The sequence below is a fragment of the Gadus morhua genome, chromosome 7 (assembly GCF_902167405.1).
Source record: "Gadus morhua chromosome 7, gadMor3.0, whole genome shotgun sequence".
In the NCBI taxonomy this organism is placed as follows: Eukaryota; Metazoa; Chordata; class Actinopteri; order Gadiformes; family Gadidae; genus Gadus; species Gadus morhua.
Genome location: NC_044054.1, coordinates 2,807,280 through 2,822,279, shown reverse-complemented (window position 1 = coordinate 2,822,279; position 15,000 = coordinate 2,807,280). Strand labels below are relative to the sequence as shown.

Below are 15,000 nucleotides of genomic sequence, written 5' to 3'. Positions count from 1 at the left end.
ATTCAAACTTATTGTATGTTTTCAGTTTTGCACTTAGAAACAGCATAGCAGCATAGTGTTGCATCTTAGGGTGCACTCACACTAGGCCATCTGGCCGTGGCCGTTGGCCGTTTTCACACCTAACCATGCTCAACTGGCCCCATGGTTGTCTGGCCTGCACTCACACTAGGCCATCTGGCCGTGGCCGTTGGCCGTCGCAACTGTGGCCTGGCCAGGGTAGGCTCTTGTACATACGTCATTACGTCGTAACACGTCATCACCAAGCGTCCGCTGCATGGACCATAATAAAGTCTGCCGCCATTCAGAGTTTTTCTCTATGGGACCAACGTGAACCAACAGTTGAACCGCTTGACGCCATGTTTACCGTTTAATGGGAAAGAAGGCTTATCGCCTTTATTATGTCCGTGGTCGTCGCAAGGACTATACGTCATCCAGCTCAGGTTGCGTAGCCGTGCGTGTGCGCGTGTCGGCTCATTAGCATCTGTACCGCGGCGGACCGTACCGTAGCAGCACACCTCTCCCAAGTGGCCAAGTTGGCCTGGCCTGGCCAGACTGGCCACACTCACACTGGCAGATTTGAGCACGGTTAGGTGTGAAAACGGCCACGGCCAGATGGCCTAGTGTGAGTGCACCCTAGGGGTGCACTCACACTAGGGTTAACCCTAACCCTTACCCTAGCTATTCATGGTGTAATACAGGGTTAACCTAGTGATGGTAAGTGGTTTTATGAACATCCTTACTGTACTGACAGAGACATATTGTTGTCTCTCTTTCTTCTGACTTACGGACATACTGTAAGTCACTTTGGGTAAAAGCGTCTGCTAAACACCCTGAATGTGGATTTAAATGTACTTTACCTGGAAGACAACAGATCCGTCATGACTAGAAGATTCCTAAGGACACATTGGAACGTTACCTCCACTCTCCCACCAGCTGTGGTGAGGTTGGTTCAGATATATTAACAGATATATTATGGGATATAGTAACAGATATATTATGGGATATATTAACAGATATATTAACAGATCTATTATGGGATATATTAACATATATATTAACAGATATATTATGGGATATATTACCAGATATATTATGGGATATATTAACAGATATAGATATATTAACAGATATATAATGGGATATATTAACAGATATATTATGGGATAGATTAACAGATATATTATGGGATCTATTAACAGATATATTATGGGATCTATTAACAGATATATTAACAGATCTATTATGGGATATATTAACAGATATATTATGGGATATATTGACAGATATAGATATATTAACAGATATATTATGGGATATATTAACAGATATATTATGGGATAGATTAACATATATTATGGGATCTATTAACAGATATATTAACGGATATATTAACAGATCTATTATGGGTTATATTAACAGATATATTAATGGATATATTAACAAATATATTAACAGTTATAGTATGGGATACAATAACAGATACATTAACAGATATATTAACCAATCATATAAACAGATATATTAACAGATATATTATGGGATAAATAAACAGATATATTATGGGATAAATAAACAGATGTATTAACAGATATATATAACAGATATATTATGGGATATATTAACGGATAAATTATGTGATACATCGGCTGTTTTTTTTGCTGTTGTGAGTGTTCGGTTTGAGGCGTCAACAGCAGAGGTCGGCGGGATCGCGGTCGGCTTCGGTGTTCATCAGAATCCCAGCGGTGGTGATTCAGGCCTCCCTCCCTTCCTCCTCCCCCTCCCTCCCTCCTGACCGGATCGGGCTGCATGTCCACTGTTTATAAGAACATGATGCCCACGTTATGTAAATCTCTACATAATTCTCTGTTTTAATGTTGCTATGGATATGAAGATATTCCTTCGCTCTGACATTTACACTTAGCAGACGCTTTCATCCAGAGTGACTTACAATAAGTCCATCTAGGATGTTGATAGAACCAAGGGCCAAGCACTAACCATCACTAGGTTAACTCATTCCCTTTATACAACAAAGATAGTGTAAGTACTTAGCACTCCATGCTAAGTACTGTTTTTAAATGCCAGGACGTACAAAACGCAATAAGTGTGTACATTAAGTGCCAGGACGAAAAACACACAATAAGTATGTACATTAAGTGCCAGGACATACAAAAAAAAAAAGGGGGAGAGGGAAATTAGCATAACAAAATACCCAGTTTATTTTAGCTTCAAATAGCTTCCTGACTGCTTTGCTGCTTATCCCCAGAAATCAAAAGTTCCATTCAAGTTATTTCAGAGAAAAATGAATACAAGTGAGGCAGACCCTACACACATATACTGTGCATATATATATATATATATATATATATATATATATATATATATATATATATATATATATATGACAGGAGATAGGATAGCTTAATTCACTTGAGGTGGTAAACAGTCTTTAAAATCGTGGTTATGTTTTTAAATCGTTTACTCTTGTCAGAAGGACTATCTAGAAGGACTAGGCTACTTTGAGATGCCCCTGGAATCCCCATGTTTGTTTCTAGTGTAAAGCAAGCAAGCGAAAAAAATAACATATAGATATTATAAGATTCAGGGCTAATTAAATAATATCCGGGGCTTTAGCCCCGAATGAAACAGCCTAGTGACGCCACTGAGTGTGTACATTAAGTGCCAGGACGTACAACATACAATAAGTGTGCAAGACACACAGTCACACACACACACACAAACACACCAGTGCCGTGAAGTGCGTAAATCTATAGGGGATCAGCTAAATTGCCGCTGGCAGACATCTTTAGGGTGGAATACTGCAGGCTGCTGAACACAGCGAGGAAGAAGGTCAAAGGTCATCCTCGCCTCTGATGAAAACACATGCTGCCTCAGCCACAAGCCACTTACAAACTCTCTCACACACACACACACACACACACACACACACACACACACACACACACACACACACACACACACACACACACACACACACACACACACAACCTCACATATACACAAACACACACACTGAAGTGGGCTGATTTTGGCTCTACCATTATCTTGTTACACAACCCACTACACTGAAGTGTGTGTGTCTCTGTGTGTGTGGCTCTCTCTCTTGTGTGTGTGTGTGTGTGTGTGTGTGTGTGTGTGTGTGTGTGTGTGTGTGTGTGTGTGTGTATCCATGCTTGCGTGTGTGCGTGCATGTTTGGCGTGGGTGTGTTTGGGTGCGTTTGCTCGCGTGTGCGTGTTTGAAGTGTGCGCTCGCGGTCAAAGGTAGGCAGGAAGTGCACATCGTTGTTATGTAAGACCGCCAGCGAGCGGACAAACTCACTACCTCTCCTACTCACAACACACCAACACACAGAGACACACACACACACACACAGAGACACACATACAACAGAGAGACAAACACACACACACACACACACACACACACACACACACACAGTAGAGAGAGAGACACACACAAACACACACACACACACAGTAGAGAGAGAGACACACACACACACACACGCACACACAGTAGAGGGAGAGAGACACACGCACACACACACACACACTAGAGAGACACACATCCACACACACTCTCTGAACCAGTCAGTCTTGAGTCTCTTGTTCAGAGTCCAGCTGAACTCTGAACCAGTGAGTCTTGAGTCTCTTGTCCAGAGTCCAGGTGACCTCTAACCTCTGAACCAGTGAGTGTTGAGTCTCTTACTGAAGCTGTGGTTGCCTGACCATGGTCCACACTTTCTGATCGGTGGGTAAAAGGTTTTCTTTGATTAATCCCAGCTGTTCCTTTGCTTCTTTGAAAACCGGATTTTAATTCAAAAGTCTCGGCGCCGCAGTTTAATGCCCCGAGGATTCTAAATGTATGATTCTATCGTAGACACCTAAACAGTCTTCAAAGGTTAACCGTACGTTGGTGTCTGCATATTCGATATTCAATCTCTTCATCAACATAGATACAAGCTCACTATATATAAAGTCATGTTGAGAGGACACTGCCTAGCAGGCTGTGGCCTCGGTCCTAGCTCCTAGCTGGCTGTGTCCTCTGTCCTGTCTCCTAGCTCCTATCTCCCTGTTCCCTCTCAGAGACAGCTCTAATCCTATTGAATCTAATGGTATGTTGTTATAGCATGAGGACGGCCAGACAGGCCTGCCTCCAATCATCAGGGAGGGAGGGAGAGAGGGAGGGATAGTAAATGATTAATGGACCCACAATGGAGGGGGGGGGGGGGGTGGGTAAGTGGACTGTTAGGAGGATGATTTGATTTGGGAGTTCGATTTGATTCGATTCATGTAGGACATAAACAGAAACAACATGAGCTTATGCTGCGAACACACTCACAAGAGTGATGAGACTGCCTCACGATTCTGGGTGATTATCTCAGAAAAGGCGATTATTTATTCGTGAAGCCCATCATTTATCTCTATATTAGTCAACAAACAGGTAACCCTTGACTGCGAGGGTTTCAAAAAAGTCGACTGCACGCTCTACTTGCTACACTTTTATCCAAAGCGACTCACAACCATTCATACACACATTCCCACCCCAGTCAGCACTCCGATACGAGGACCCGGCGATCGAACCAGCGACCTTCAGGTTCCCAGCCAACCCGCTCTACCTCCTGAGCTACCTACTCCATGGAAAACCTTTAACCTGTACGAGCCAAGAAGTCAAAGTCCAGCACCAGAGTGCTTTTGAGGAACCGATTCCTGATTCAACAGACGGACGTGATATTACAGACGGTTCCTGATTAATCATACAGACGTGCTGACACAAAGACAGACGTACAGCACGGGGCCTGGAGATAAGGAGAGGGATGACAGGATGATGTCTCCAGGGCGGGTATGGCTGTAATGTAATCTCCTCCATTACAGGACTCTCAGCAGACTCTCTGCAGACCACCACTCCGCTCAGTGTCCCTGAAGTTCTGCTTCCCTGAGCAGTAAACCTGCTTTAGGTTTGGTATCGCGAGTAAACCCAGTCCGTGATTTACTGGATGAGGACAGCAGTTACACTAATGGGAGGGTGATGCTGGGGCACACACTCGCGTGCACACACACACACACACACACACACACACACACACACACACACACACACACACACACACACACACACACACACACACACACACACATGTGCACGCGCACACACACATGTGCACGCGCACACACACATATGCATGCACGCACACACACACACACACACACACACACACACACACGCATGCGCGCACACATACGCACACAACACACCCATACGTGCGCGTATATGCACACACACGCACACACACACACACACTTCTCTCATTGCAATGAATAATGAGACAACATATGCATGGGTTACATAATAATATTATGTGTATTATCAGGTCCGCAGAGTCGCTCACTAGCTTCCGCAAGAGACTCAACACTCACTGGTCCAGAGGTCAGAGGTCACCTGGACTCTGAACAAGAGACTCAAGACTCACTGGTTCAGAGATCAGAGGTCAGCTGGACTCTGAACAAGAGACTCAAGACTCACTGGTTCAGAGATCAGAGGTCAGCTGGACTCTGAACAAGAGACTCAAGACTCACTGGTTCAGAGTTCAGAGTTCACTTGGACTCTGAACAAGAGACTCAAGAGTCACTGGTCCAGAGTTAAGAGTTCAGAGGTCACCTGGACTCTGAACAAGAGACTCAAGACTCACTGGTCCAGAGTTCAGAGTTCAGAGTTCAGAGTTCACCTGGACTCTGAACAAGAGACTCAAGACTCACTGGTTCAGAGTTCAGAGTTCACCTGGACTCTGAACAAGAGACTCAAGACTCACTGGTTCAGAGATCAGAGGTCAGCTGGACTCTGAACAAGAGACTCAAGACTCACTGGTTCAGAGTTCAGAGTTCACTTGGACTCTGAACAAGAGACTCAAGACTCACTGGTCCAGAGTTAAGAGTTCAGAGGTCACCTGGACTCTGAACAAGAGACTCAAGACTCACTGGTCCAGAGTTCAGAGTTCAGAGTTCAGAGTTCACCTGGACTCTAAACAAGAGACTCAAGACTCACTGGTTCAGAGTTCAGAGTTCACCTGGACTCTGAACAAGAGACTCAAGACTCACTGGTCCAGAGTTCAGAGGTCACCTGGACTCTGAACAAGAGACTCAAGACTCACTGGTTCAGAGTTCAGAGTTCAGAGGTCACCTGGACTCTGAACAAGAGACTAAACACTCACTGGTCCAGAGGTCAGAGGTCACCTGGACTCTGAACAAGAGACTCAAGACTCACTGGTCCAGAGGTCAGAGGTCACCTGGACTCTGAACAAGAGACTCAAGACTCACTGGTTCAGAGTTCAAAGTTCACCTGGACTCTGAACAAGAGACTCAACACTCACTGGTCCAGAGGTCAGAGGTCACCTGGACCCTGAACAAGAGACTCAACACTCACTGGTCCAGAGTTCAGAGGTCACCTGGACTCTGAACAAGATACTCAACACTCACTGGTTCAGATTTCAGAATTCAGACATCACATGGACTCTAAATAGCCCCCCCACTCCCCCCCCACCCCCACACCCCTCTTACACACATATGCCGCTTATAGTCCCTCAGGATCAAAGCGTCTGCTAAATGCCCTGCAGTAAATGTGTGCGGATGATGTCAGGAGAAAGAGAAACCACAATATATCTGTGGGTACAGTAAGGGTAAAATATGATAATAAAAATTAAGATGATGAAGAATTAGGATTGGTGAAGATTGAGAAGTGGTTTGATAACGACTTAGATTAGTTTGATGAATAAAGAGCTGGGACTTCTCTCATCATTTGATACTGAACCAGCGGCGACGGATCAGAGCTTAATTAAACTCAGACGTCTCAAAGTATCTGACCAGAGCACTGTACCACTGGAGGCAGCCTTCCCTGCTAACACACACACACACACACACACATGCACTCACGCACACACACACACACACACACACATACACACACACACACACGCACGCACGCACCCACGCACGCACGCACACACACACACACACACACACACACACACACACACACACACGCACAGACAAAGTTAGACACACGACAAGCACACACACACACACACACACAGACAAAGTTAGACACATACAGACACTAGTTACACACACACACACAATTAGACACACACTAACAAAAATGCACATACACAAACACACTCACACACACATATAGACACTAGTTACACACAGACACACACAATTAGACACACAGAAACAAAAAGTCTCTCACACACACACACACACACACACACACACACACACACACACACACACACACACACACACACACACACACACACACAGGGCCAGAATATTAGCTTACTCAGATTCCGAGTGTTTCAGGAAGTGGCGTCTCAGAGATTAGCTCCGCCTGCAGCGACTACGACTCAGCACTGAGGGGGAGGGGGGGAGAGGGGGGTGAAGGGAGGGGGGAGGGGCAGGCTCTGCTTAGAGAGAGAGGGTGAGGAGGGGAGAGAGGAGGGGGAGAGGGAGGAGGAGGCTCAATTCAGAGAGGGAGGAGGGAGAGGAGGGGAGAGAGGGGGGGGGAGAGGGAGGAGGAGGCTCTCCTTAGAGAGAGAGGAGGGGGAGAGAGGGGGGGAGAGGAGGGGGAGAGGGAGGAGGAGGCTCGCCTAGAGAGGAAGGAGGTGGGAGAAAGGGGAGAGAGAGAGAGATGTGATTTTTGACTTTATTTAAATCAACGCAAACTTCAAAGAGTCCGACTTGAGTGACAGGACAGACATTTGGGCGGAATCAGAACTCAACGCTGTGATCTGATTGGCTCCTGTACCTCAGAAGCGGCTTGGCCCCGCAAGACCATGATAAATGGTGTATTATCATAACAGCACGTGTTTATGATCCTAATATTACTTGTTATAACTATCGCACCGATGTATCATCTTATCATAGATGCACGGATCGCTCTGATTGGAAGTAGTTTTTTCCTCCACCTCTCCGGGGATTGACATCATACTGACTTCTGTCACAAGACGCAGAACGTTCGTTGTCGTCAGGGCGCCCCCCCCCCCACCCCCCACCGGGACCTAGGTGAGGAGAAGTCGCGCGGTGAATCTGACGCGAGAAGGGCAGCCGCTGATTGGTCGAATGCACTCGTCATGCTCTCTCTCTCTCTCTCTCTCTCTCTCTCTCTCTCTCTCTCTCTCTCTCTCTCTCTCTCTCTCTCTCCTCTCTCTCTCTCCTCTCTCTCTCTCTCTCTCTCTCTCTCTCTCTCTCTCTCTCTCTCTCTCTCTCTCTCTCTCTCTCTCCTCTCCTCTCTCTCTCTCTCCCCTCTCTCTCTCTCTCTCTCTCTCTCTCTCTCTCTCTCTCTCTCTCTCTCTCTCTCTCTCCTCTCTCTCTCTCTCTCTCTCTCTCTCTCTCTCTCTCTCTCTCTCTCTCTCTCTCTCTCTCTCTCTCTCTCTCTCTCTCTCTCTCTCTCTCTCTCTCTCTCTCTCCCCCTCCTTCTCTCTCTTCCTCTCTCTATCTCCCTCCCTCTCTCAGTTTCCCGCGCTGTTCTCGATGCGCGTGTCCCCTTCACTTGGCCGTGCAGCAGGAGACCGCTCTGACGTGAGGCGCACGAGCTGCGAGTGTCTCTCGAACATTGGGATCCGGAACTGGTTTGGATTCCTTTGACACGCGCTCTCTGGCGAGAACCCGACCGGTTTGACTTAATTGGATTTGAGGATCACGTTATTGTCGTTTTTTTTACGTTTTCGTGTATCTGCGATTCCGCCGAAAAAGTAATTAGACATTGGAGAACAACTTGCGCGGAAGTTGACCGTCAAGCAATTGAGGCAATTAAGAGTCAATAAAGGGAGCGTGGTGGGAGGGTGCACTTGCGTGTGTGTGCGTGTGTGTAAGTGTGTGTGAGTGTGTGTGTGTAGGAGGGAGGCGCGAAGCGCGAGCGGAACTCCGAGTCCACACAGTAAAGTGAGAACAAACGACCGTTGAAGGAGAACGCGCAAGGACGTGTCTTAATTGGAGAGTCTTAATTGGACGGGTCTCAATTGGACATGCACCATGGACGGTATTAACGGAGCCACCGGCCAGCCTTCGGGACTCTGGCCCCCGTGGAATGACAACGGTAAGTTCACTGTTGATGAGTGAGTGAGTGAATGAATTAGGGAATGGAGCAGCAAACAATGTTCTGTTGAGAAGTGAATGAAATTCAAACCACAAAACAATGTTTTGCTGATAAGTGATTGAGGGAATGAGTGAATGAGTGGAGACCTTCAAACCGCAAAACAATCCGTTGATAATTGTGTGAGTGATGGAGTGTATGGGAGTGGAGACGGTCAATTCGCAAAACGATGTTTCATTGAGGGTAGCGGTGTTAACCCGGGTCTAAAGCCAGGTTCAGTAGGACGCACGAGGGGGATTTGGGAGGGTTTTCTCGCTTAGAGAGGGACGCGAGACGTCGAGTGACAGCCGGTAACCTAAACGACCACGGACACGCTTAAATACACGTTAACTAAGAGAGCATCTCTCTTCTCTAGATTCAAACAGAAAGTGAATCTGGTCTCAGATCAGTTCGGTCAAACGGGGTCAGTGTGAATCAGAAGTCTTGGTTCACAGACCGTGCGCAGCAATCTGCTGTCTTTAGGATCAGTAAATTCAGTAGGTTGTGTGTTCTCTCCTCATTCTCCGTTCCCCGTTTCTCCTCTGATCTATTTTTACCCACTAGTTTCTCCTCCTCCCTAAAAATACCCCATTTGCATCGGTGTTTATACCCAAGCTTTACTGTGTGTTGTGTGTGTGTGTGTGTGTGTGTGTGTGTGTGTGTGTGTGTGTGTGTGTGTGTGTGTGTGTGTGTGTGTGTGTGTGTGTGTGTGTGTGTCAGTGTGTGTGTGTGTGTGTGTGTGTGTGTGTGTGTGTGTGTGTGTGTGTGTGTGTGTGTGTGTGTGTGTGTGTGTGTGTGTGTGCTTGCGTGCTTGCGCGCGTGTGTGCGTGTATGTGTGTGTACACGTATTCCAGTGTGTGCTTGCGTGCTTTGTGCTTGTGTGTGAGTGTCTGCGTGTGCACGTACATTTACGTGCGTGTACATGTTTGTGTACTTGTGCTTGTGTGTTGTGTGTTGCTTGCGTTCTCTGTGCTTGTGAGTGTGCATGTGAATGAACATTTACGTGTTTGTACATGTTTGTGTAATTCTGCTTGTGTGTTGCGTGCCTGCGTGCGTGTGTTGGTACGCCTGTGTGTACGTGTGTGTACTTATGCCTATGTGTGTTTATGTGTGTGCGCACACACACACTAACTTCTACTGTACTCAGTTCCCTGGGAATTATCTCGAACTCATAACTAACTTTTCCTCAATTTAAATGATGCGAGGAAAAGGAAAACTTCCATGATGCATGAATCGAATCGGCTGCTGTCGCTGGTCTCTGATTTCCCAAAATAGACCATTAGCGTTAATCTACCGTCAGTGCCTCAGATGGCCACAAGAGGACGACAAAGCCTGAATGAAGCCATAGCCTATAGTTGCTGAGATTAACGTATATAGGAGCCTATGCTTGTATAGGAGCGACTCAGTCTGTACTAAGGACGTTGCCTTTCGAGTTGTCTCCGTCCCTAAGGTCCAAACGGCCACATATTTTTCCCTCTGTGTATGGCATTAATATATTAAGTTTTAAGCTTGGGAATGCTGACTTTGGTGAAAGAAATCAAACTGAGTCAGAGAGAGAGAGAGAGAGAGAGAGAGAGAGAGAGAGAGAGAGAGAGAGAGAGAGAGAGAGAGAGAGAGAGAGAGAGAGAGAGAGAGAGAGAGAGAGAGAGAGAGAGAGAGAGAGAGAGAGAGAGACTCAGTAAATAAACAGAGACCTTCGTCTCTCCCTGACAGGCCGTCACACGTCCATGCGCCTCTGAGTGACAGGGGTGCTGGAAGGCTTCTATGCCCCGCCCCCAGGCTACTGTTCACAGGGGATGATTGACAGCTGTCAGAGGTGATTGGCTGTCAGTCAGTCAGAGAGAGAGAGAGAGAGAGAGAGAGAGAGAGAGAGAGAGAGAGAGAGAGAGAGAGAGAGAGAGAGAGAGAGAGAGAGAGAGAGAGAGAGAGAGAGAGAGCGGAAGAGAGAGAGACATCTTTCCTTTTATTGAAACAACATCATAGAGTTTTCCTCTGTTCAGAGTTCGGAGCTCAACTTCAGACGCAAATCTCATAACGTCTTCACATCAACATCAATGACTTCAGAATAAAATAGCAAACGGTTTTGTAACGCCCTTTATTTGTACAAGCGCTTCATCGTCTGAACAAAATAAGCGAACTCCATGAACTCCAAATTGGAAAGGTCTCCGATAAACGGCTTATATTTCCAATGTGTGTTACGTGATAAGAGGTCCCCCCCACTACACCCCCTCTACTCCCCCCCCCCACACCCTGAGGACCTTGTTGAATATGTTTACATCGCTACCTCAGCTAATGACCGCGACAACCACCTACTTCATCGGAGAACACCAACTGAAGTCGGAAACTGAATAATGTGAAAAATCGCAAACATGACTAACTTTCTGTGATGGAATGATGACGGGAAAGAGGGATACATCTTTTCTTATCATTCACACACACCACCTTCCCAACCTCTATACACAGATTTGTTTCTTAAACACCTTGAGAGCTGAGATGATGACAGAATGAGTTGGAGGAGGTTCTCACCCAAAGAACCTCAAAACTACAGAACTAGACGAAGCCGCCAACACCTGTTTATACCTACCTCTCCTCCAGTCTGTGATAGTGTCGCTAAATTAACTTTACTCCGGACTTGCTCCAAGGCGCTAAGTACTTAGCTACTTAACTAGTAAACCTTGTTTAAGAGTCTCAAAGCGACAGACCGCGAATCACGAACACACATTGATTTTTAATTTCCTTGTAACCGAATATAAATAGACAATCTAATCATAATGGATAATTGATAATGTGTGTGTTAGTAAAACAGAGAGAGAGAGAGAGAGCAGGATAGAAAAACTATTTTAGGAGAGGGGCAGCTATAGCATACATGAGAAATAACAGAACAGATCATCATCTGAGAAGGTTGAGGCTGGAAAGAAGTATGTATGTATTGTGATATATATATTTAAATGACAATTCCGGTATTTTGAACATTGAGCCCCCTTTCTGGTTTGTCTAGGATGAAATAGAGTTGTTAAAACCGAAATTGTTAATATTGGTCCTGTCTCGAGTATTTGGCTAATTTCGAATCGCCCCTGCCTGCTTTAGAATGGCTGGCTATGGGCATTCACAAAACTGTCCTTAAAACAACCCTACACCTTCGTTTTCAGAAATGTGAAACTCTACGAGTGGTTAGTGGTGTTAGTTGATGTTCCTCATCAAGTATCGCAGCGAAAAACAGTTTATGTCGTATTTATTTGGCATTTTGTAAATCTGCATATTCTGAATGAAATGGAAACCGGACCAGAACCGGAAACGGAAAGGGGGGTGTTGTAGTCTTTTCACTCAGTTCTCCGTATCAACAGTAGGGCTAGAACCGAGCGAAAAGACTACAACCTGATGAGTTTCACATTTCTGAAAAAAAAGGTTTAGGGTTGTTTTCAGGACAGTTTTGGGAATGCCCATAGCCAAATAGTCGAGACAGGACCAATATTAACAATTTCGGTTTTAACAACTCTATTTCATCCCAGACAAACCAGAAAGGGGGCTCAATGTTTAAAATACCAGAATTGTCCTTTAATGAGGACAGGGGATCCAAGGAAATGGAGAATGCCCATATTTGATCAGCTCCTCAAACAGAGATTTGAGCCCACTCGTTTGACTTCCAAGAAGCTCAGAATAAAGAGAAAAGTTTCCAATCAAACGTCTCCTCTTGTGACGTAACATGTGTTCAAAGTATTCTATCTGTGTTGTCTACGGGGAATGGGTTAACCTAGTGATGGTTAGTGCTTGGCACTTGGTTCTATGAACATCCTCACTGTACCCACAGAGATATATTGTTGTTTCTCTTTCTAAAGACTAATGTTCTTATTGTAAGTCACTATGGATAAAGGCGTCTGATAAACGCCCTAAATGTAAATGTGTGTGGTGATGGCTGTTTAACCTGTTGCTCACTGACGGTCAACGAGCAACTAGTGTGCAGCCTCACCTGCCCCAGAGTTCAATCAGACTCCGCCACACGTCTGCTAAACGCCCTAAATGTAAATGTAAAAGATATGCGCGTGATGGAGGATAGATATAACGATTTATAAACCCTTTGTTACCCAACACCAGGACAGCCTGTATAGGAATATTCATTGTACAGATATCGAGGCAGAGATGACCTTATTGTGTAGTTATTTTGTGTGTCTCATATTGTGTTGCAACCACTCAGTATTCAGGGCTGAACCAGAAGCAGTACACCGTGCCTCTGACAGCGGACACATTAACCATCTGGCAGACTCACAACCCCAGTCAGACAAACTCACAACGTCAAACAGACAGACACACAACGCCAGTCAGACAGATTCACAGCGTCAGACTGACAGACTCACAACGTCAGTCAAACAGACTCACAACGTCAGACAGACAGACTCACAACGCCAGACCGACTCACAACATCAGACAAACTCACAACGTCAAACAGACAGACTGACAACATCAAACAGACAGACACACAACGCCAGACAGACAGACACACAACGCCAGACCGACTCACAACGTCAGACAGACAGACTCACAACGTCCGTCAACACAACGCTAACACAAATGCACCAATAGAGCTGGGAACAAGGGGAGACAGCAGCATGCAGGGGGGGAGGGAGGGGGGGGGAGAGAGAGAGAGGGGGGGGGAGAGAGAGAGAGGGGGGGGGGAGAGAGGGGGAGAGAGTAAGAGGGAGAGAGAGAGGGGGGAGGGAGAGGGGAGGAGAGAGATAGTTTGTGTGTCTGTCAGGGAGAGAGAGTGAGAGAGCGAGATCAAAGACTTTGTGCGCCCTCAGATTTACAGTGTGAGGCGAGGGCGAGATAAACTCTCTCTCTTCTCGCGTCACTCTACCTCGTTTCCCTCTTCATCCCCTTTTCACTGTCACACACGCGCACACGTACACACGCGCATCCATGCAAGCACACACTCACACTTTATCCCACAAACACACACAGGTTAACAAACACACACACACACAAACACACACACACAAACAGACACTTTATCACACACACACAAAGAGAGAGACACACACACACACACACACACACACACACACACACACACACACACACACACACACACACACACACACACACACACACACACACACAAACATACACACAGCCAAATTAACATGATTCTAATTGCTTCAGCATTTCTTGTGGGTTTGAAATAAATGATGTACTCCTTAAAACAGGTTTGGACAACAGAATGAGCCTGCAGTCAGCACCACAACACGATGCCTCATCACTCAATCGCTACTATATCTCTGTGCCGTAGTTATTAAAGTTGATCCATTTCACTCTGTTCCTTGGAGCTGATTGAATGGGAGGACTCTGTTTTAATCACTGTAAGCTCTGGACCAATCACAGTGCAATCCAATTAGGGAGACGGTCCAACTTAATGAGGCTATGACGTTTCAGACTTTGAAGGACAGATGAAGGTTTATTCTCTGACTTTGAGATGTGTATCAGTTTACTTTTGACACATTTCCTCCACCAGATATTCAGTGAGTATATCTTGTCAATCACAGCATGGTTTATGAAGGCTAAGTCTCTCTGTGATAAGTTAGGGGTATTTTATAAATCACTTAACTTATAAATCAATTAACCCTGCAGAAAAAGCTAACAAGCTAGTCTCTTGGAACTGGTTTTGACTCTAATTCATAACTATAATCTCTGATAGTCAGACTGTACAGGCCTTTTAAGGTTTTCATATTTTAATCCCACAAACGCGTTTGAAGCCGCTAACTGAACGGAAACGTACCACTTTGTCTGACTGTTGGGGGAGAGAAGAGGGGCGAAATGGACCAAACCACAATGCCTGTCCCCTTATTGGAAAATAATGG

At 45.8% G+C, this 15,000-nt stretch overlaps 1 protein-coding gene across 1 annotated transcript in view; it reads left to right on the top strand.

Annotated features, from left to right (window-relative positions):
- Positions 1 to 8,509: 8,509 nt before the first annotated feature.
- LOC115546658 (muscarinic acetylcholine receptor M4-like) overlaps positions 8,510 to 15,000 on the top strand; it is a 43,813-nt gene continuing 37,322 nt past the window's right edge. Inside the window, exon 1 of the mRNA XM_030360293.1 lies at positions 8,510 to 9,112. Within this exon, the coding sequence (XP_030216153.1) occupies positions 9,049 to 9,112 (64 nt within the window). The 5' untranslated portion in view covers positions 8,510 to 9,048. The remainder of the gene's footprint in view (positions 9,113 to 15,000) is intronic.